Source organism: Mustela putorius, unplaced genomic scaffold (assembly GCF_011764305.1).
Source record: "Mustela putorius furo isolate JIRA1106 unplaced genomic scaffold, ASM1176430v1.1 tig00000813_pilon_pilon_pilon, whole genome shotgun sequence".
Classification (NCBI taxonomy): Eukaryota; Metazoa; Chordata; class Mammalia; order Carnivora; family Mustelidae; genus Mustela; species Mustela putorius.
Window position 1 is genome coordinate 6,408,256 of NW_025421485.1, and position 24,670 is coordinate 6,432,925.

General features: G+C 37.5%; 1 protein-coding gene across 14 annotated transcripts in view; it reads left to right on the forward strand.

The window, feature by feature from the left end:
* Nucleotides 1-24,670, forward strand: part of KIDINS220 (kinase D interacting substrate 220) — a 97,343-nt gene that overhangs the window by 53,908 nt on the left and 18,765 nt on the right. For 6 of the 14 annotated variants that reach the window (XM_045084910.1, XM_004745749.3, XM_004745751.3 and 3 more), the window contains 4 exons: nt 16,552-16,730; nt 17,813-18,039; nt 20,461-20,574; nt 21,337-21,393. In XM_045084910.1, the coding sequence (XP_044940845.1) occupies nt 16,552-16,730; nt 17,813-18,039; nt 20,461-20,574; nt 21,337-21,393 (577 nt within the window). The remainder of the gene's footprint in view (nt 1-16,551; nt 16,731-17,812; nt 18,040-20,460; nt 20,575-21,336; nt 21,394-24,670) is intronic. The other 8 variants (XM_045084911.1, XM_004745753.3, XM_045084907.1 and 5 more) reach the window with 2 other exon arrangements.

Sequence of the window (24,670 nt, forward strand, 5' to 3'; positions counted from 1 at the left end):
ATTCGCATTTTCTCCTTCTGGCGCGTGTGTCTCCAGCCTCTCTTCCTCAGGCACCAGTTCTCTGTCAGGGGCCTTAGTTCTCTCGCAGCTTTAGAAGGCTCGGTGGTTAGAGCAGTTCCTTACTAACAAGCAGGATTGTGCTTCAGAAAGCTGAGGTCGCTTCCCAAAGGCGCTTAGCTCCTAAGTAGCAGAGCTCTTTCCGCCCAGGCCTCTCAGAGACCGGAAACTACTTACATGCTTGTCACAGTTCTCTACGCTTTAACACCTTTTATTCTCACAATCTGTGAAGCGGTGTTGTGATTCTTATTTTACACCTGAGCAAATCGAAGCCCAGACCAGGTGAGTCACTTCCTGAATTCAGTCTCGCAGCCGCTGCGCCGCGCGGGAGAGCCGAGTAGCTGGCTGCAGAGGCCGCCTGCAGAGGGCGCTGCCGCTCACGGCCCTGGAAAGCGTCGGCATTTTCTTCCGCGGTAGCCCTGTCTGGGATACTGGAGACCCTGAAAGTTTATGATGAAAATGAAGTGTCTGAAGTTTTCACATTTCTGTGTTCTCCATTTCCTTCTAGAATATTAGAAGATACTAATACTCTGTGTAAGACACAAGATGTTTAATATAAATGGTCTTATTTACTCCAGTGACAACTCACCTGTGAAGCAGGCATTGCTATATTATTTTTTTTTCTACAGTTTTTCTTTGCCTTCATAAAAACATCATCTTTCTCTAAGATAACCTATTAGGGATTAAATTTTTCAGTTGTTCTTCCACCCCCCACCACCCCCACCTTTAACTGAATAAATATAGTCCATGTCAGTCTGTGGTTTGGGTTAAGAAGGGACTCAGGTCAGGCTTTTTACCTCCCTTTAGTCGAGTATATTGCTTAGAAGTACACTGTGTGTCAGGATTACAGAAACACTAATCAACTTTTTACATGTCAAGGGCCGTGTGCTTGAAGTCTCAGGTGCTGGGCCCTCTACATGTTCTATGAAGAAGGTGGAAAGTGGTGCAAGTCTGGGTCCCCAGGAGACAGAAGTAGGAGAGTTGTGACAATTAATAAAAGGTTTTTAAAGTCCTCAAAGAAATTCATATTTCAGTTCAATCCAACAAAAATATATTAAGTGTTTATTGTTTGTGGGTCTGCTGCTGGTTGCTGGAGATACAGTGCTGAGTAGGTATGTGTATATTTGCTTTCAGTCCAGCGATCCCACTTGCAGAAATTTACTCTGAGTGTACACCACAGAGTACTAAACCCTGCGGCTTAAGCATACATGTATAGGAACGTTGAATGGATTTTAGCACATGCACCCTAATACCTTATAACTGTAGAAAAGAATGAGGAGAAACTCTGTGATTGATATGGAGGAATTTTCAGGATGTGTTAAGTGAAAATAGTGAAGTGTGAAAGAATGTACAACATGATAGTGTTTATACAGGAAAGAAGGAGGAATAAGAACATTTCTATATAAATAGGTAGGTATTCTTTTACAGTAAAAATAGAAAACAAACTCCTGGGGAGGGTAAACCAGATCCTGCTGAGAATCCTTGTCTGTCGTGGATGCACAGATAGGAGAAGAGGCCTCTCTACGTTTTCATGTGGTTGGACTCTCAGTCATATACCAAAATAAAGAGGACAGATAAAAGCAAATCTTAGTATCAAATGAAAACAGAAAGAAATGATCCTAACTGTATATGAAATTGATAACATAACCACACAGAGAAAATAATTAATTCAGTCACCTTTGAACTTAGTATTCTGACTCTTTATTCTTAGTAGAATATATCCTAAGGACAGAATTAACTGCAAAGAAATCTTGAGCTTCTGTTGGTAATAATATTGCGATTATACCTTTGAAATCCTTTTGAGCATATTATAAGAGTAAGTGAATAAATAAATAGATGTTTTGGGGAACTAGTATTTTTCCCTTGGGAGAAGGAGATACAAATATTGAATAATAATTATTTGTTGCTTTGTTAACATTTTAACTTAAGGATATAGTTTAAATGCATCCAAGAACTGTACTTCTTAGTAAACTCATCTAATTTCAATAACCTTTACGCACATGCTACATGTAGTTGAGAATCATTATGTATATAAACATAGCTTTATTGAAGGCTTTAAAAAAAAAAACCAATGTTTTGTTTCATGGTGGCAGAGTGAATCACAAACCATGCTTGGTTCATTGATCGATTTATATGTCAGTACCAGTAACTCTAAAACGTATGAAGCAAGTGAATGCAGGAGAGGCAGCGCTCATTAGTGTGTTAAGAACTGAGATCTAGAAATTGCCAGGAGGCCAAGTTAGCTATTTCAGACCCTACAGGAAGGAAATAAGATGGACAGTCCATCAAGGAGGTCAAGTATGATCAGAATCTGCAACTCTGGGGTTAGTAAATTTTTCAGGTGAAATCACATAGACCCTAAAAAGTCCACAGTGCCCCATTTCTTTGCAGAGAATTTCTTATTCCTGCATGCACCAGATAGAAGATGCTGTGTGAGACAGAGCTTTTAATTTATTGTTGGATAGTACTTTAAATTAGAAAGTACTAGTTTTGGAGTTTCCTGTTTAATCTTTGCTGGGATAGTGGCAGGAAGGCGAAAGATACAAAAAGGAGAGGAGTAATTTGATCTCATTTTAGATACTATCATTTGAACATAACATGTTTTCCTGAAGTCTTGCTTCTTCTTTTCTTTCTTTTCTTTTCTTGAGGAAACCAAGATGAGTAGGAGACAGAGAATATTCTATATTGGAGATAAAATGAGATAATCAGAACTTTGTTTTGCCATTAAATTAATCATTATTTTAGACTTTCGCACTTGCTGGGCCTGCCATCCATTTATGCATTGGATTCGGGGGATTTTGAGATTTTTAAAAGATTTTATGTATTTGTTTGAGAGAGAGAGAGAGGAAGAGAGAGAAAGCATGGGCAGGGTAGGGCGGAGGGAGAAGCAGATTCCCTTCTGAGCAGGGAGTTGATGCAGGCCTCCATGCCAGGACTCCGGGATCATGACCTGAGCTGAAGGCAGACACTTAACTGACTGAGCCACCCAGTTGCCTGTAGCTCTTTTTTTTTTTTTTTTTTTTTTAAAGAAAAAAGTGTGATTTATATGCTTACAAATACTTACAAAGTCTATTTTGTAGATACTCTAAGGAAGAGAGAAAAAGACAATGGAGTAAGAATCTTCAAGAATTCATTAAGGAATTGACTTAGTAATTGAATTTAAGATGATTTGGAATGAAAAACTATGGGAAGACAATTTGATCAGCATATTGAAAGAACATATATTGGAATATTTTAGAATAATTTAGAAAATTTTAGAATAATTTAGAATAATTTATTTCTAGCTAACCATAGTTGAGTTCTTTGATTCCATTGCTTGTCATTTGAATAATAAAAAGTTTTATTTACAGCAGACAAAAACAGCAGTATATAATTGATATTCATTTATTTTATTAAAGAAATCTGATTTGATAAAAACAATCAGAAAATAGTATTTTTAACGCTAGTAGTAAGATTTATTTTTTAATCCATAAAAAGCCTCATTTATTTTTATAGCAACTTGATGACACATCTGCTTGCTTTATTCAGCTGAAAAAGAAAATGTTGGTTCTTGGTGTTTGGTAAAATTGCTTTGTTAAATTATTTTCTAAATTGTTCAACTTTTAACAAATGACATTTGATACTAACACTGGAAAGCAATTTCAGCTAATTAAGTAGATCCCTCTATAAACCATTGGAACATTAAGATGACATACTGTTCATTCAAGATTATTTTAATTGGTACAATTATTGTAATTTTCTTGCAATTATGTGTTGAGCTAAAAGCTTTTGTCTAGATCATTTGAGGGTTTTTTTTTTTGTTAACATACATTTAGTAAGAAGAAAGGGAGTAAAATAAAAACTATAGATAAAGATTTTCTGTCTACTTTTTATTACGACGTTTTAGACAACCATTGAAATATTTTAGTATAAAACTTTATTTCTGGTATTTTTCAGTATGCATTTTAAGCAATGATAGAGGTTTTTAAAGGATCAATTTAAGTAGTTTTCATGAAGATAATGTTTTAAATTTCTGTTTTGACACGACTCAAGCAGTCATTTACTCAGGATGATATGGTCAGAATAGTTTTGTGTGATAAGGATAATGCCATACTTTATTTTGATTGTTTAAAACAGTTGAATAAGTTTTGAGAGAGCCTTAGAATGGTAACCATGTTCCACTTCGCTGAAATAGCTGTTTGCTGAGTAGGCACTGTAGGCATCTAACTTAAAACGTTTATGCTCAATTCAGTATCCTTAAATTTTTTAAGTAGTGGTATTTCTGTACTTGACATTTTTCATAATAAAACCTCCTATCTTATGATGTTCTTCCTTGATACTCAGCCAAAATTTTCCCAAGTTTAATTCGCTCATTTCTGGTTATCTCCTGTCTCCTTTGGCTCTCACTGGCCTCGTCCTCCTCTCCTTCATGTTCTGGGCTATGATTTGTTGCCCCTCCCCCGTCACATGACCTGCATTAGGAACAGGTTTGTTTCTGTTCTGTTGCATGTGGATGTAAGCCACGGATTTCAGTAGCATGAAAAGCAGGATACCAGTTAGTTTAGATTTGTGAAGAAGTTGTCTCTTCTCCTTTGTAGTACAAAATACATCCTTTGTACTAAGGATATTTCTTCTAATTTAAATTTGAGATACTAGAAATACTCATTCCAAACATTGTTTCATACATTTTGTTTCTGTGCTTTTTATATGTTGTTTAGAACCTTAATGAAATTCTATCATTTTGGTATGATGTGACCTCTGTATGTTTTGGGTTGTCACCATTCAACATTTACTAAATTATTGTCTTGTATATAATTATTGTTTCCATCTTTTTTCCCAGAACACACTGTCCCTTACTATATAGAATGTCAGTACTGTATTCAGGGTAGTTCTTGTTGGGAAGGTAAAAATTGAGCGAAGAATTAAAGGAAGTGAGAGAATTAACCCAAGCAGATATCTAGAGGAGGCATATCTAGGCAGAGGGAACAGTACGGACAAAGGTCCTCAGCTACTCGGGAGAGTAGCTGGAATGTACCAGTAATAGCAAGAACAAGGCCTGTGATGTGGCTAGAGAGGACTCAGAAAAGGGCAGGAGGCAGGAGATGAGGTCAGGGAGGTCAGGGAGTATGGGACGTGGAGGATCCTTTTAAGGGTTTTGGCTTTTTATCCTGAGTCAGAAGGAGATCTGTTTGGAGTCTTGAAAAAAATGGATCCGTACCCTATGTGCTCCATGGTGCCTTGGTATTTGGTTGCATCAGTGTAACTTGGCCTGGGCTAGGGAAAATAAAGTAAAGATAAAATGAGTGATAGAGAATGGCCATAGAGATGAATGTGGAAAAGCTAAGAAACGAACAATGTTCTCTACAGTCTTGTTGCAGTGTACTGAAGAAAGCTAGTTAATCTGAACAACTGCAGTAATTGATATGACTGATTTCCCTGTATGTCTTTCCTGTTGTAATAGATTCTTGTTTCTTAAGATCATTGAATTCTTTATTTTCCAGTAAAATGTTGGATTTAGAAGACTGCTTTTTGAATTGCTTTTTAAATTGCCGCCTTTTCCTTAGACTTGCCAGCTGCATGGCTTGTCCTCTAATCCCCACATTTCAACCCCCAGTTGAGAGTGAATGAAAGGTGGTTTCCATAGCATTGACTGATAGGTGTGGAGAACAATTAGTGGGTTGCTTGTAGAGTCATACTGAATTTGATTTATGAGTACTATAAGATGGAAATGATGGTCATTGTGTGTCAACTTGGTCTCTGAGGATAAAGAGAAGTAATTGGTCAAAATTTGGTGTATAAGGATCAGGTTTATCTGGAGTTCTGAGCAGTCCTAGCCTGGCTCTCCAGCCCATTCTCATGCCCTCTCCCTTTTGCTCCCCCCGCCCCTTGCTTTTCGCCTTTCCACCTGCACTTCTCTGTGGCCTATCCTCCCCTCCCCCTCCTCATTCACATCTTAAATACCACAACCTCAAGAAGCCTTTTGTGACCAGGCATACCCCATTCTCCGAGATTTTACTAGATACGTTCACTGTATGCTGGTATTTTCCATCGTAGTGCTTGTCATAGTTACCCTTCTTTAAATAGTTGCATTGCTCTTTCTTTAATACTTGTTTCCTGAACTAGACTCTTCACTCCATGGACTGGACCTTCCTTAAACCTTGCTGAGTTCCTCGCTTCTAGACATTTTTGGTATGGAGTAGGCAGTGATTACTTCTGAGACAGTAAAGAAATATGATGGTGACACTTGGGTTGAGGAAAGCACGGACTGGGCGCAGGTGGTGAATGAGAAGCCACATTTTATCTTGAGAATACTGTTCATATAGACATTTGTTTTTGATTCTAAATGTGGGTAAATGTTTCCTTGTTACTAGGACCCGATATATCCCTGGGTCAGGCACTAAGTAAGTTCTCAGGGTACACAGTTGAATGGTGATTACATATTTCAGTTAACACCTACCAGTTTCCACCTTCTTTGGGTGATACTAAAATGAAACCAGTGTTTTTGTTAGATGTTTCCCTAAACTCTTGAGTTCAGCTACATTTCTAAGGCTTCTTGCATTTATAATCCTCTCATGAATGCCATGGTTTGGAATTACTTCGTGCTGACACACTTTTAGACAGGCCCCTCCCATGTCGGGTCCTGCTTGCAGGGTGCTGTCCGTACTGTTTAAAAAGGCCTTTGAGTGAGGTGCGCTCCATTTTGTCATGCGAAACTGCCGTTGGGTTCATTCATTAAGCAAATATTTATAGAGTTTTATATACCAGGTGCGTGCTAATGAAAGTACTAGTTAGTATTAGTTGAGCCCTCGATATATGTCACACATTGGATTAAGCACTTTATATAGATGGTTTTATTTAATACTAACTCTGGGAGGAAAAAGAGTGGCAGTTACCTAAGATCCTATAGCTATAACTCTTGGACCTTCCCCAGGCCTATTTCTGGAAGCCAGGAGATGGCCTGTGATTACACAGTGGGGCAGTAAGTCTGACACCAGAAAAACAACTATAGTAATTTTATTATTTCCAGGTATATTTTATTCATCTTTCAAATAAACACTTAGAATTTTTTTTATTATAGTCAATGGGTATGTTATGTGTCAGTGGCAGATAGAAATTTTTCCAGAGGATTGAATATCTTCTCTATTAAAAAGATGCAGACTTCTTACCAACTTATGTAAAACTGCAAATAAATGCTTTATAATAGTTCTAATTGTATCTAGTAACTGCGGTAGGTTTCGTAGGGAATGCTTAAAAAAATCAGTTTTGATATTTGGCACTTACACAGCTGTTTAACTTTATACTATTTTTATACGCACTAAGAGGCTGTAATTTTTTTTTAGGTAGCTTTTCAGTAACTTTTTTTTGCTTTAAATAGAGTAAAACTGGTTTTTAAAATATTTTCTCATTTAAACTCATGATGCCATATTCAGTAATTTTATGGTAATATAGAATAAAGAAAGAATTTCAAATATTCTAAAGTTGTGTGTTTCTAACTCCAACGTGCAAAATTGAAGTATATTACTAAGGTTATTTGGGAACGCAGAAATAGAAGAATTGATTTCTCTAAAGTATATGTTTTAATATGTGAAACAAAAAGTCTTACCTGTAAAGGTTTACAGTTTATTTTATGATACAGTGAGACTGTTATGCCCATTTATATTTTAAAAACCCCACTCCAATTACTGAAGAATTCAAATTTGCCACCAAACTATAAATATTTATATTTATTCTGTATATAGAGACTTTCAGAGATCAGGGTTGTTTTTTTTTTTTACCTGAAATTATTTTTTACAGCATAGATTTCTGATTTCAGAATTTCAAATCAAAATATTTTTAAGACTTCTCGAAATATGAGAATAAACAACAAAAAATGCTATGTAAATGAAACAGTAAAGTAAGGGGAGATGCTGCTGTAAACCCATGCTATGAGCTGCTTCTGTTGGCAATACCCAAGAAGTCCACGAGGTGGGGGTATTTCACTAGAGACATGATTAATATTTTCAGCCAAGAAATAAGATCTAATGCATATCTGCTTTTCCCTTTCCATAGCAGAAAAACAAGGAAAACACAGAGTTTAAATATGACTATTTTAAACTTTAAAGTTTAATTTCCATTCCTATTTTTTAATGGCTTCCCAGGACATTCATAAGCACTGAGAATCATGATCATAGGCAAATGAATGGTTGTCTGACCATATGGCATAGCCTTTATTAAGTTAAATAGTACCTTTTCCTGCTAAAATGCTTTTAAATTAGCTTTTGGGAAGAGGGTAGACATGAAAAAGGAGGGTTTAAAATAGATCTGCTTAAAAATTTGTATTTGGATGAAAAAATACTAAATTTTAATTACTGTAGATCTTGGGTTCTATACCTATTAGAAATTAAATCCTCAAGACAGCTTATCTAATCAAGGTTTTGCTTTCATCTGAGGCATATTCATAGGCTTTGATTTCAGAGCCTCCATTCTCTGTGCCTGCCTTTCAGAGTTTTATTGCAACACACTTGCTGCTTCTATATAGTTAATGGAACAATTTTTAAAATTCCTAAAAGGAAACAATAACATGAGTATCTCTTCCTGCTTGGTAGGACCTCACAGTACTGTGAGTACCTCCAGTAGCTATGAAACTTGGATCTCTTACGTTCATCAGAATATTTGTTAATATATCATAGTACAAACTCGATATAAAACAATGGTCTTTACTTTTTTAATGATTGATACTATTTTCATATTGAGTCAGTTGTGAATTATTTCGCCTCTCCTAACTTTTTTACTGCAGTCTTCTCTCATTACTCTACTTTGAAATTATTATTTTTCCCATCTGAGGTGTTGTCTGATCACTTGCATGGCAGCAACTAGGTAGGCATGCTTTAGTATTTAGTATTTAGTATTGTTTTTCAGGCTTTTCTCCCTAGTAGAAATCTTTCTGCAAATCAAATCTTATGCACAATCCTGGTAAATAAAGCAGAATGAATATAAATTAATTGATTCAAATTGTAACATTTCCTAATAAATTCACTTAGTAAGAAAAATGAGCTGTGCTGAAGAATATAAAATTTGAAATATGTGGGTGATCCTTGCAATCTCACATTGGTTTAAACATCTCTTTCTCTACTTAGTTTTGGTAATATGATATCAAGAATATTGTGGGGTGCCTGGGTGGCTCAGTGGGTTAAAGCCTCTGCCTTTGGCTCAGATCATGATCCCAGGGTCCTGGGATTAAGCGCCGCATGGGGCTCTCTGCTCAGCAGGGAGCCTGCTTCCCCCTCTCTCTGCCTGCCTCTCTGCCTACTTGTGATCTCTGTCAAATAAATAAATAAAATCTTTAAAAAAAAAAAAAAGAAGATTATAAATCCTGGAAGCTTGGGTGGCTCAGTGGTTAAGCTCTGCCTTTGGCTCAGGTCATGATCTCAGGGTCCTGGGATCGAGCCCCACGTTGGGCTCTCTGCTCAGCTTAGAGCCTGCTTTTCCTCCCTCTCCCTTTGCTGTTCTTCCTTCTTGTGTGCACGCACGCTCTCAAATTAGAAAAGAAAAAAAGAAAATTCTAAATCTAAGTAGATAAAAATGCTACCAGTTTTTAAACCTGCTTTACAGTGGCAGGATGTTTTTAATTAATTTGGGTTCATAGGTCAGTCACCAGTATTATCTTACAGTTGCTCCCATTTCTTGTAACTGGTTGAAGTGTTTGTTGGGTGCTGCTTCTCTGACTGACAAGGTCCTGGCACGTGGGTCATGTCGTGAATTAACATTGTGATTTTCTAGTTGTTTATTACACTCTGAACTCAGACACATAGGGTGGAGTAGTGCACTTGTTTGCCTAATTTTATGAACAGAAAAACTGGGTTAAGAAAATGAAAGAATTTAAATGTGCACCTGAAGAGGGAGAAAAAGCCCATTTTTCAAAGTCTGCAAAAAATTAAAACAAAACCCAGGATGACCTGGTATATTAAACTTATATGTTGATCTTGAGTGTGTTAAGATTTGATATGTAACAGTGTTCTATTTTATTATATTTTAAGGCGTTAAAAATATGTAAATCATTAATTAAGAACTTTGAACCATGTCTGTGGCACTCAGTTTGAACCGGTGCAGGGAACAAGGCTCAGGCTTTTGCATCAGGCCAGATAGGTTCCAGCTGGGCCACTTAAATCTGCGGTAATGTCAGGTGGGGAGCTTAACATCTCTGAGCCTTTGCTTTCTCGTTTTAAAAATTGAAATGATACATCATGGAATGTTGGGAGATAGAAATGAGATAAGCTAGCTCAAACACCGGGCCCAGAGAATGGCAGGCCATAGGAGATACTCTACAAATGCTAGTTCTTTTTAAAATTTTCTTCTCAACTCTTTTTAACCTTTAGATATGTTTTTCCTATCAGATTGTACGTAAGAAAAGGGACGTGTTCCTCAGAGCATTTTCCACAACACACATGAATAGAAGGCAGTGCCTTATCAGTAACGAGCCTAGGCACGCACCTCTTTGTGCTTTCCTGATTTACCCTTCCTGTCTGTCGATCCTGTCTCATCATCCCTGTAGTTACCAAAATTGCAGCCTTTAAGCCAGATGAAGTTATGCTTTTGGTGTCATTTTTACACCAAAACCAAGGGAGCTGAGATGTGGAGGGGACTGTGTAGGCCAGTGCTTTCCTTTATCACTTTGAAAGAACCAGCATCTCCCACCTGGCGGGGTGTGGGGAGCACCCACAGCACTATGGGAGGATCCGAGAGATCTGCTTCAGCCCCCTGAAATAAGGGGACTGGCATCAAGAGAGGTCACATGATTTGTCCCAAATCACACAGTTAACAAGTGACCCACCTTTTTTTAAAAGATTTTATTTATTTATTTTTAAAAATTTTTATTATTTTTTTAAGATTTTATTTATTTGAGAGAGAGAGAGAGAGAGAGAAAGAGATCATGAGCAGAGGGGAGGGGGAGAGGGAGAAGCAGACTCCCCGCTGAGCAGGGAGCCTGGTACTAGGCTGGATCCCAGCACCCTGAGATCATGATCTGAGCCTATGACGGGCACTTAACTGGGCCACCCAGGCGCCCCACATTGCTTTAAATTTTTATTTTTAAATATTACAGCTTTATTCTGACTTGTGTGAGATGATCAAATCTGGGTGTAAGGAAAGCCATTGCCTCTGTCCTGTCCTTTCAGAATCCAGTTGCATTTCAAGTTGCAGTGTAGGAATTGTGTTCCTAGAAATGACTGCCTTCAATGGAAAGTGTCTGACATGTAAATCTGTAATAAGTTCATATAGTAGCTTCAAAGGGAGACTTTTACCCCCAACTTCGGTGTGTACTAAGTTTCCTCAGCAGTTGAACACACTGTTGTTCACCACTGGATTGAACTGAATCATCACTAGAGATTATTAAGGTGCATTTCTTTTTGAGTATAAATGCTTCTGTGTCAAAATAATTCAGTGCTTTAGAAAATATATATAAAGGAGATTTTTTAAAAACTCCCATATAACTAGCGTACAATGTTACATTAGTTTCGGTGTACAATATAGTGATGCGACTCTCTCCATTACTCAGTGCTCATCGCAGTAAGTGTCCCCTTAATCCCAAGAAGGATATTTTTATGGTCATAAAATTTTCCTATTATTTCTAGTCCTAGTTTTTCAGTTTCTGACTCTATTTGTTATTCATGCCCAAAGCAAGAAGTAAGAACTGAAACATATGAACAAGACATGGCCAGCAGCACTGCCTTACAGTTCAGAAGGGTGCACGTAACTGAGGAAAGGGGAGCCATGTCACTTGGGGTCCTGGATGTAGTGGTATCTCTGCCACCAGGGTCATATCTTGTGCTGCCCATATGAGGTCTGGCTGAAGCCCAGCTGCTCGCACACAAATTGTGGTCTTAATGATAGTCCACTGAGTTTGTGTATTGAGCATTTTAAAAAATGCATGACTACATGTTTCCTCCAATGTAGAAAAGTAATCTTTGGCCTTAATATTTTGACCAAGTAGGAAATATACATCTTGGATATGTACACATTCAGAGGAAAATAACTTTTTTTATGTGTAGAATAAGCTCTCTGGGAAAAGAATACATTTTTAGCTTTGCCAGCGGTTTATTTGGAAACAGGCAAGTACGCTTGTGATTGTATTATAGAACCCTAATTGGACCATCCTTAAGCACCATAAATCAAACACATTAAGTACTTGAAACCAGAAACAAACTTGAAGGTTTGGCCTAGATCTGTATTCACTGGGCCACATATACAGTGCTTTGTTGTTTCCTAGTGTAGTTACTGAAATAGGATGACTTTAGAATGCAGAATTACTTTTGTAAGCTTTGAAAGTGGCATTACTTAGAACACTTGACGCTGTGCACTGTTGTCTTGAGAATCAGCTCTGACCACTGCATGGAAATGTCTCTTTGCTTTCTAACAAGTTCTCTGCTCCATTGAGTGTTGTTTTACACTCAGCACAGTCTTCTGCATGGGGGCAGTTTTAGCTCAATGTGATCATATTAGAGGTGAGGATTTTGGGAGGTAAGTAGGTTCGGAAGAAGTCATGAGGGTAGAGTCCTCATGATGGGATTAGTGTCCTTATAAGAAGGACCAGAGAGCTAGCTGCAAACCAGGGAGAGGGTTCTCATCAGAACCTGTCTGAGCTGGCACTCTGATCTCAGACTTCCAGACTCCATGAAATGTGAGAAATAAACGTTGTTTAAGCTGTGCAGTCTGTGGTGTTTGTTACAACAGCCTGAGTTGACTGAGACACCCACTTTCACCACTGCTATTCACTGTTACAGTGGAGTTCTAGTGAGTGCACTTAGACAAGAAACAGAAATAAAAGGATCCAAATTGGAAAGGAAGAAAAACTATCTCCCATTGCAAATGACATGATCCTGTATATGGAAAATCCCCAAGGAATCCACAAGAAAGCTGCTAGAGCTGATAAGTTCAGCAGAGTTGCGGGCTCCTGATCAACACAAAAATCAGTTGTGTTTCTATACCTCTGCAGATTGTTATCTGAAAGGAAATTCAGAAAGTAATTGTATTTACTATAGCATTGAAAAGAATGAAACGCCCAGGAATGAACTTAACCAATGAGGTTAAAGAATTATACATTGAAAACTGCGAATTGCTGGGGTACCTGGGTGGCTCAGTGGGTTAAGCCGCTGTCTTCGGCTCAGGTCATGATCCCAGGGTCCTGGGATCGAGCCCCACATTGGGCTCTCTGCTCCACAGGGAGTCTGCTTCCTCCTCTCTCTCTGCCTGCCTCTCTGCCTGCTTGTCATCTCTGTCTGTCAAATAAATAAATAAAAAATCTTAAAAAAAAAAAGAAAACTGCGAATTGCTAAATAAAATATCTAAAAAAAATCTAAGTATATGGAAATATATTTCATGTTCATTAACAGGAAGACTAAATATTAAGATGTCAGTACTACCCAAAGTGATCTACAGATTCAGTGTAGTCCCTGTCTGAATTCCAATAGCCTTTTGCAGAAATAGAAACCTGATCCTCAGACTCATGTGAAATTGAATATGAATATGAGTAGCCAAGACAATCTTGAAAAAGAAGAATGAAGTCAGAGGGTTCGCGTTTCTCAGTTTTAAAAAACTAACTACAAAATTGCAGTAATCAAAGCAATGAGGTACTGGCCTAAAGATAGGCATATAGTCCAATGGAATAGATGAGAGTTCAGAAATACTTTCAAAACTTGCAAAAGTTGGGGCGCCTGGGTGGCTCAGTGGTTAAGCCGCTGCCTTCGGCTCAGGTCATGATCTCAGGGTCCTGGGATCGAGTCCCGCATCCGGCTCTCTGCTCAGCAGGGAGCCTGCTTCCTCCTCTCTCTCTCTGCCTGCCTCTCTGCCTACTTGTGTTCTCTCTGTGTCAAATAAATAAATAAAATCTTAAAAAAAAAAAAAAAAAAAAAAAAAAAAAAAAAAAAAAAAAAAAAAAAAAAACTTGCAAAAGTAATCTTGCGTTTTAAAGGCATCCTATTCAATAACTACACTAGGAAACTCATACATCTGGCCAATTGAGCTTTGAGAAGGGTGCCAAGTCCATTCAAGGGGAAAGGAATAGTCTCTTCCCCAAATGGTGCTGGGCCAACTAGATTTCCACATGCTAAAGAATGAAGTTGGACCCCTATCTCACACCATGTATGAAAATTAACTAAAAGTGGATCGACCTACACTTTCCCAAGCATAAATTTGTTTCCAATATCAGAAAGGAATTAAAGTGAAAATTAATATAAAAGAGTAGAGTTCTTAGGGAATAATGCATTTTTTGTGTGTATTCACTATACAGATAAAATATTTTTTTCACTCTAAAGATATTTAAGCAAAAGTAACATGACAATGCTCTGCTTCAAGGCGCTGGAGATAGAAGAGTGAACACTACCAAACTTGGTCCCAGCTTTAAAGGAACTTCTAGTCTAGAGGGGGAGTAGACATTAATAAAATAATTCCACTAACAGATTATAAAATTCCAGTTGTGATAGGTGGTGTGCAAGAAAGAATATGTGCTATGAGGGCCTGCGCTTGGAGAAGACTTCCTGGAAGAGGGGAAGTTGGACTGAGACGAAGGATGAGTAGGCATTAACTGGGTCAAGACAGAACAGGAGAGCACAGTTAGCTCCGAAGGTGTTCGGGGTGTTTGGTTGTGTTTGCACAGATGTGCACTTCACTTCCTCTTTTGTTCCTCACCCATTCGCTACAGTGCAGAGTAGCTGTTTTCTGTCTGTATGTTCCATCTCTTTCCAGAGTACATTCGAATGTTATTTAATAAATGGGCATTCACTGTGGTAGGAAGTATTTGAGTCTACTAGGAGTTAAATTGGTTTTAAGGTAAAAAATTCTGAGACAGTTAAGAGTTTTCCCTGTTTAAGTTTTTAAAGAAAATTTGTCTTATTTTTAACCTTCAATGATTAAATAATGACATTGTTAGGTGGCTACTTTTAGATAAAGTATGATAAATAATGCCTTCATAAATTATGCTTTTCGAATCTGTTTATATTTTGATTTAAAATAGGAAGTTTTTTTCCCTGTAATTTAAGACCTCATTTTGAATGGAAGTGATTTGAATGGCTTATGTAATTTCTGCCAAGGAATTAATATGGACTTCTCTAAACCACTGTCATTTATAATCAAAATGCTTTTAACTTACATTGATGTTGGCATTAACAAGTACCGCTAGATTGGTAGCATAGAAAGAAATTGCATCTAAACTTACTAGGAGCTCATTGATGCCTGAGGTTTTATAATGCTTTCTGTGGGCCATTTAACTGCTGGCAACTTTAATTCACATGATTCATAATACTAAAAATTTAAATTCACTCTTAATTGAAAAGTGAAGTTACTTAAATTCTTTAAATACTAACCTTTGGAAAAATATCTGAAAAATAAAGACACATATGATTTTAGTGGCCTGCTGCCAAAAGATTATCATTTACATAAATATCTCTTTCAGTAGAAGAGCTTACTGTATTGAGCTCAAAAGGTTAAAATCGAGCCTTCAATCTGGAAACCAGCAGTAGACTGTTGGCTTGTGAACAGCAGTATTGTTCATCATACTGAGAACACTGTTCACATTCAAGTTTAAGCAGAGCTGGCATTGAAATTCAGTTAATTTGTTTCATGTGACTTGTCAGCTGTGTGTTTTTATCTAAATCTTTGTAGCCTCTCTTCTTAGTATTTTGTGTTAAACTCCTCAAACAGATGAACTACCTTTTTAACTGTTAAAGTTCTGAAATTTTGGCCACTTCCGCAAATGATTCTTTGTAACCATTCTCCAAGGTTTTCATATCATTTAAACCATATTAATAATCAGTTGAATGCCATTCTAATTTATAAGAGTAATCCTATTTTGGAGGGCTTTTCCGTTTTGTGTATATGTGAGTGAGTCTGTGAGAGGGACTCCCTGAAATTCATGAAGACAAGATTGCTCTTCTTATGTTCTCACCAGCACGCTCTTCTCATCTTGTTTGCTAATTTTGTTCTCTAGATTTTCCCTCAGAGGGCTTTTAATATTTGGCTACCAGCCCAGGATTGGGTCTGAGCAGTGAAGAAATAGAGAATGAGACCTTTTTTGAAAAAGGAAAAACCTGTACTAACTTTTTTCTACTTTATGTAATTTATTTAAAAATTATTGTTTATTTCTTCTCTTCTTTGCAAAGGCAAGAACCGTGGTATCCCATAATAAGCACGGAGTCGGAACCGGTCAGCTTGTCTTGTGTGCTTGCGTGGATCTAGGCAGGTTGCCTCGTTTGTCTGAGGCTCACTCTCCTCGTGTGTAAAACCATAACTCATTTAATTTGCACAGAGCGGTCCTCACCAGCATGTGGGTGCCTAGGATATACTGCTCTCCTTCCTGTGACCGCACACTTGTTATCTCAGTAATTTTGTAGTGTATGTACCAGTTTTTGTTCTTAAGAAAATGTTTAATGAAAACAAGATGTGTAATGTGATATTCATTTTCGTATATAAATTTTAAGGTACATGTGGAATTTTCCTTTCTGATACTGACATTAATGACCTTTTTCGTTTGTTTCTTGTTTGAAGAATATCAAAGAACATTCCAACAACTAAAGATGTTGAGCCACTGCTAGAAATAGATGGAGATATAAGAAACTTTGAAGTGTTTTTGTCTTCAAGGACCCCAGTTCTTGTGGCTCGAGATGTAAAAACCTTTTTGCCATGCACTGTCAACCTAGACCCCAAGCTACGGGAAATTATTGCAGGTGGGTAGTAGTAGTAAATGTGATTTGTCTTCTCTGGTCTTCAAGATGTTTCTCATTTCTAACTTAGCTATGTGAGTTTGTCTTGCTCCATGAAAAACCAAGAAATACCAAACCAAGCACTACACAGGACAGTTAATGAAACTGAGGATTAGGAGTTTTGACCTCCTTTAGAGACTGCTAAGGAATACCTGCATACCTGACTTCTTTGCATTCAGATTCCTTTTAAGAAACAGTCAACACTGTAAGATGTTAGTCCATTTTAATTTTTCTCTGACGGATCTTAATCTTTCTCTGGGGTCTCTATCTGAAGGGGTACAGATATTCTTATATTACTTGATAAATTTTAACTTAAACTTGTGGACTGGAACTTAAGGATGGTGACATTAAAGTTTTGGAATCATTTCATTTGTTCTTGAACCACCGCTGTATGCACACGCACACACACACAACCATTCCTGAAGCACATTATCTTCCGTGTGGCACTGCTGACCCGCTGTTGAGTTTCCTGAGAGTTATGAAGAGAGAGCTTCAGTCTACTTCTGCTTTCCTTTTTAGGTACCAGTTATAAGGCTGATATCAAGGTGTATTTTGTGGCTATGGAACTGCTTGTTTTGTTCAGAGAAGGATAATTCATATAGTTTGCACACCCACAGTTTACCAATCACTGTATTTATTAGTATTAGACCACTGAGTTATTATTAGTTATTATTCATAACTATTAGTAATAGTTATGAATAATAACACCTTATGGATCATAACCACTGTTAGAATAGCACAAATACCTTAAATAGAGAAAAAATATTATTGTTCTGGTAACTGAAGAGAAGAATCCAGATGTTGGTGACTTTTCAAATGGTGAGAAAAGCTTTTATGCAAAGTAGTTGAGTTTTTCTCACTAGAATGTCTGTGAACAAGATTTTTATGAGTCAGGATGTCCTGTCTCCTTTAAGTCAGTTGGAATCCTCGGCAAGAGTGGGAAAAAAGCTTGTTTCTATTTGATAACTAAAGGAGGATGTGATAGCTGGACTGATGGCTGTAGTCCTCTTTTCTTTGGTCTTCTGGGGTACTGTTTAATCTTTCAGATGTTCGCGCTGCGAGAGACCAGATTAATATTGGGGGGCTCGCGTATCCTCCACTGCCTCTTCACGAAGCTCCAGCGAGACCCCCGTCAGGCTACAGCCAGGCCCCATCTGTCTGCTCTTCTTCCACTTCCTTCAACGGGCCGTTTGGAGGTGGGGTCGTGTCACCACAGCCTCACAGCAGCTATTACAGTGGGATGACAGGACCTCAGCATCCGTTCTACAACAGGGTAAGGAAGTGCAAGGAATCTTTCATTCTAAGAATTTGTTTGGGGGAAATACCAGAAGTTTTCTGCTATGGAGTCTGTTACTGTTTTGAAACTGCACATTAGCTTTAAAATAGGAAAAATGTTAAGTTTGTATTTAAAATATATGATTTTTTTAAAAATAAAAAGAACTTTTAACTTTAATGGGGCCTAGATCTCAGCTGAATCTCGAATGTTAGAGACGCTTTTTGCTTTTTTAAGAAAGTGAACTCCACGGGTCATCAGTGACTATCCTGTGCCACAAAGGGAGCTGTTTCTCTATTTGTTCATAAACAGTGTTCCATTTGTTATATTTTGCATTATTATATTCGCATTTAGAACAATGATTTAACTTCAAACTTAAATTTCCACAGTATTCAGTAAATCTATTTCATATGTGTTACAGCTTTTAAATGTGAGATTATGATAGAAGATACCACTTGTAGGATTCAGATGTTATTGCCAAGTAATAGCACTGTAGCCATTTCTGGAGTTATATTTCAGGTTATATGCAGTCATGCATAATTATTTACTTAGTATAAATGTGATCATTTTCTACTGCAAAAGATGGAAGTACAGTGATCAGGAATATACAGACCCTATTAAGTTTAGCGGCCTGAGCTATACCCATCCTACTGATCTTAAGCACTAATATTTCCTACAGGATACTGGAGCGTGAGCCCTAGTATTGTACTTTCTGGAATGGTATGCTAAGGTCCATTACTGCTTCTTATTTTTGTTATCTCCCTCTTTAGTCTAATTTGAGAAAAACGTAGGGGCTAGTGTTCACAGAAGCCAACTGCATGCCTAAGTAAATGTCACGCGAGCTAGGAAGAAAGCAAAGTCTAGAGTAAATGTGGCAGTGAAGAAATTCCAGAATTTAAGTTAAATTTTCAGGTTTTGAAAAATGTTGGCCATATAAGTACAGTTGATACTTGAACAACACGGGTTTGAGCTGTGTGGGTCCACTTTTACACAGCATTTTTTAAAAAAGCAATTACAGTACAGTACTGTAAGTGTGTTTTCCTTAATATTTTCTGTTCTCTAGCTTATTTTATTGTAAGAATACAGCATATTGTAAGAATACAGCATATGCATAAAACCTATAAAATATGTGCATTTGACTGTTACTATTGTCGGTAAGGCTTCCAGTTGCCAGTAGGCAATTAGTAATTAAGTTTTTGGGAAGTCAAAAGTTATTTTGACAGACTTCTGACTACATGGTTTCGGCGGTGAGGGGTGGTAGGGATCAGAACTCCTCACCCCTGTGTTGTTCAAGCTCAACTATAATTAGGGGCATTCTTCATAGAGGTCGTATGAATGTTATTCTGTTCTTTTATTCAGACAAGGAGAAAAAGGTGGAACAATAGCATTTTATAATGTATTCCATCCTTGTAAAAATTAACTGTGTGGTAAGACAGTGTTGAAATGCAGGGTTTTATTTAGCAGTCTTAAAATCTGCTGTAATTTTACATAAAATGGCTCATTGATCGGTAGATGACAGTTGAGATTTTGAAACCAAGAAATTTATTTATTTTTTTAATTTACCATACCATCAGGCTGATGTGATGCTTTAAGAGTGTTTTATCATTTTAAAAACACTTAGCATTTTCTCATCTTTTTAGATCTAGTTATTTTTTGTTCTAGTTATTTGAGGTTCTTAGTCTGAAAGTTAAAGGGGGAATAATTTTCTTAAATGGCAGCAGTAAAAAGGTACGGGAAGATGTTATTTCAGTGTGATGAGGCCTAATGAGTTTTGATCTTTATGCTTAGTGCATAGAATCTCATATCTCCTGTTTATGTGGAGTTGGCTACGAATAAATGCCGGAGTTATAAATCTCGCTAAACAATGGATTCCCCATTTAAAAATACACCTTATTTAGGAGATACACTCTAGGGCATAGAATATAAAGTAAGCACTGGGAACTTAGAGTAGTAATATTCCTGGAAGCCATGCTAGGGTGTTCTCATATATATTAAGACTTTCTTTGTCTTTCTTAAGGCTAATCTTTTTTTTTGAAAAGAATGGTATTAAGAGTCCATTTTGCTGATTTTTGTTGTTGTTGTTAAGTAAATTGTGAGTTAATATTTGTAAGTCACTTAGGAACTGATACATGGTAAGCCCATAAAAATGTTAAGGAGAAACTCTTGTCAGACAAGGTGTAAAAGTTTAGTTGCTTAAAAAACCTTATATTAAATCAACAATATGAACATTTAAATACTGGGTCTCAAATTTGGGTTTGCTATCTTAGAGACCATAAGCAAGGCTCTTTTTCTTTTGTTTTGTCACTTGCATTATTAAAAATTTGGAGTTGTGTTTTATTGGTTAGTTTCATTTGATAAATCTCATCACACTTTGATTTCTGTAATTGTTTATCCCTTCTTTTGTTGCGTGTTTTTCCATAGCCATTCTTTGCCCCCTACCTTTACACGCCAAGGTATTACCCTGGCGGCTCCCAACACCTCATCTCACGTCCATCAGTAAAAACGAATTTGCCCAGAGATCAGAGCAATGGCCTAGTAAGTATAAAAAAGGGTAACTAAAGTATTAATCTAATAAGACACACAGACAGCAGTAGACGTTTGGTTATTTCCTTTCTGTAACAAAAGAATGCAACTTACTTTATAAATAATCTTAAGACAGATAAGCTATTACTAACACAAAATGTATTTTGTTTTCATTTCTGGAAAATGTCTATGGAAGGAAAATGACTAGCGACCTTAGTGAATAAATGTTGAGCTGTTTACAACCAGAGTTTCTGGCTTAGAGTGCAGTGTCTGTTACCCAAACTCTAAAAACGAAACCTTTACATTTGCTGATTTCTAATATCTTTTTACAAAAATATACATACATGGCATCTGTGTGTGTGTGTGTGTGTGTGTATATTTATATATATGTATGTATGTTAGCCCTATGGTATAAAAATTCGAGGGTATATTGGAAGAGCATTTTAAATTAAAGCAGAAATTAAATAGAATTAGGGAATTACTTAAACGTCTGATTGAATCTAATCCAAAACAAAATACATTGTAAAATATTATGTGTTCCTGATGGTCAGCTTAGTTTAGCAATTCACAAAAAGAAATTTCTTGTTAATATATTTTTATACATTAGAAGGTAAAAGCTATAGAACTTAAACTGTCATTTCAGATTTGAGGGTCCCTAGGGGAATCGACTCGCAGCCAGGTTTCAGTGTCGTGTGTGATCATGCCGGCGTCGTGTTCATTCGTCGTCCTGGTTTGCTCTCACCTTTCACCCACGCTCCTGTTTTGTGTTGTTAGGAGGTTATCAAGGAGGATGCTGCTGAGGGGCTTCCTTCACCCACACGCTCCTTGCGGGTAACGGAGTAGTCTTGTGGTGGGAACACGAGCCTGTCCTCGCTTCTGCAGCCATAACAACTGTCCTAGTTGTGGTGACAGCAGTCCCCTAACTCTGCGTCTGTGCTGTTGTGGCCGCTAGCATAGAGTAGCTGATACTAATCGTTATAGTTCATGGATTAATTGAAAAGCTAATGTTTAACTTTACCCTTTATTTCCTCCAGTTTCCCCCTTTTTCAATGACGTGGGATGGGCTCTTTTTTTATTGTCCAAGGGCAGGATTTTTCTAGCAGCTTTCAGGAGCAGTCAGTTGGTGGCATATGTTCCCTAGTGTTGAGCAGTATTTTCACCTTTGATTATTTTTCTTAAGCCTACAGTTGGTACTGCACATGTGGAATACTTTTGAAAGTATCCAGAATCACCCTCAAGGCCACAAAGGACATTAGAAGCTCAGTGGTGTAGACCAGAATGCATCTGTAGTAACTCAGTCTTAATCTGGGTGTCCACAGTTGGTGAAACCCCAGTGTAATTGTAGTGCTATTTTTCTTGACCTGTATTTTTATTAAAATAAAATTGCTAGGTAAACAGGTAGTTTATTATGTAAAGGGAATTATTTAAACCTTTTTGGGCCAACACCTTAAAGTGGGGTTTCTTAAAAAAAATTGTATGGGAAATCATTTCGTACATTTGTTATTCAAGACTTTGTATTTAATAAGAAATATGTTTAATGTGATGAGCCTTAAAATCTTCATTTACTCAATATGGAATTTAGGAACCCAGTTTGTATTTTACCTTCTTTTGATTTATTTGCAGAATGTTATGCCCACGTGGACTTGATCAGTTTAATCTAGAGCTCTGCTAACGTGTGGCTTGACAGAATTAACGTGGGGGAAATACTACATCCTGAGCTTATCCTTAACTTTGAACTTAAAACATGCATTTGGGTAGGCAGTAGTTTTTTAACTTTAATATTCTTTGAGTTAATGTTAGTAAGAGAGGAAAGAGAACCATCTTGGTGTTTTCATTGAGGAGTTGATGATTCCTTTTAAGTCATTAACATTTCAGCTGAAGTGTTTGAGTGACTCCAATTATCCAGGAATAATAGACACAATAAACCATAATAATTCTATTTGGGTGTTGGGGGAATCTTTAATGCGTGGATCATTGCCACTATATGCAAGAATGACTTTTACTTTAGTCAGAGAGCCCTTCATACACACATTCATGCATGTAATGCAATTCTCTAAGCTAAAATTCCTCAGCAAACTTTTGATGAAAATCAGATACTGTGAAGAATTTGATTGGTCTTAATGACACAGACATGCTAAAATAGTAGCTATTCCTATGCTTGAGTATGTGGACAAACACTTATAATTAGAAGATATCTGTAGTTTCTTTCAGGGACCAGTGAAGGAGCATTAAGCAAATTTGAAATGAGTTTTTGGGGAAGAGGAAATAATGCAATTCTTGTGATGTGTTTAGAAACCCAATAACAAAGGATAAAGGTGCTCTGCATATATTAGTGCCTTTGTTTAGTGAAATAACCGTACTATTTGCTCTCCTTTTAATATTAAAAGATAGTTTGTGATTGGCTTAGTGAATAATAAATGCTCACCAAGCTTTCTTTGCTTTTAAGAAATTAACAATGACAATAGCATGTAAAATTTGTTTGGTAGAGGACTAGTAAAAATAGACACTTAGTTCAAACCCAAATCAAAAGCAGTGGTGGAAATGTGAAGTATCTGTATTGGAAACATTGTCTAGGATTTTTATAGCTGAACCAACACAGAAGTAGTTAATATAAAAATTATTTACCCCTTTGGGGCTCATATGGCTTTCCAGTCCTGTGGTATAAAGTTTTGTATTTCTGAGATAATAGGGTTCTGGGGCAAGTCTGTTTGCTCATTCAACTGTCCTCCCATATGCACCAGCTGATGACAAGAGCTACTTATAGATAAGTCAGGAGCTACACAAACACTTTTGGATAAATTGTCATTACAGACACAGAGTAAGGAGTAAAAATAAATAAACAATACCACCAATAAGAGGAAGACCATAACGAGTTAACCAACTGTTATTTTCAACATAAGTGGTCCCATCTTTTTTTACCACAGGGAATTCTGATAAACCTTTAAAAAGCAGATTCTAATAAAACAATTGGGTTTTCTCACATTAAGGAACATTGTCGTGAGTATAGCTTGTGAAGGCCAGCCAAGGACTTCCACGTAAGTTACAGGCATGTCCGGGTGTCTCACAACAGTGAAGAGGTAAAATACAAGACTCTATGCTAACTTTAAAAAACAATTGTATGTAGAGAAAATACATGCCAAATCTTACAAAACTGGGGAGGAAGATTAACACTGGACCCAAGATATGTTCCGCAGAAATCAGAGCTCGAAGGGACTGTGGTTTTCAAACTTTGAAAGCAGAGAAGTTTTTTTCAGAAATGAAATACTAATTAGAACTCTAGTTCATAAAACCAGTAAAAGTGCAGGTGTGGCCCCCACCCTGGACTTGCCTTCCCTTTTGAGGGGCTGCAGGAGCACTAGGACCTGTGGCCTCATTCAGCTCCACAGTGCAGAACTTTCCGGACTGGGTCTGAGAGACTTGTCTGAGGTGCACAGGAGGGGAGTGCCCCATGTGGGGCCGGAGCCACATGCCCGTGTCACAGCCCCTTCCTCAGACCGTGCTGCTTTCTTTGCCCCTGTTAACACTCCGCGTGCTTTAGCCAGGTGTTCCATCTGAAGTCCCACAGACCCTACCCTGGTGGCTAGCGCTTTGCCTTGGACAAATTACTTAACCTCCTCAATGCCCAACTTCCTCATCTGGAAAAAGCAGACCTACCACATAGGTCTGATGTAAGGATTACTCAACCTTAGGACACTTTTAAGACTTAATTATTATTATTATTACTACACCAAGGCCAAATTTTATGGAGCTTTAAAGACTCGAACTAAAAGTGTTTCATGTTAAATTACCTGTCTTAGTAGTAGGAGTAGTGTACAGATACACCAGTGTGGGTTAACTCTGCCTTTCATCTGCTGATGCTTCTGTTGGTTTGCTTTCTTAGAATTTAGAAGGATTTCTGGGCTATCTGAGTGCTCCAAATACTTTAAAGTTGTGTCTGCTTTCCAGGGAATGTGCATGGTACCTATGCTTTCTTTCAGTCCAGGTCCCGCTAGAAATAATGGCATCCGAGCATCTGTGACCATGAAGGGGAAGACCCAGTGGGGAGGGCTTCTCTCAGGCCAGGGAGCCTCCTTGGCATTTTGGTATGGTCTTTCAGAGTTGCTCTTAG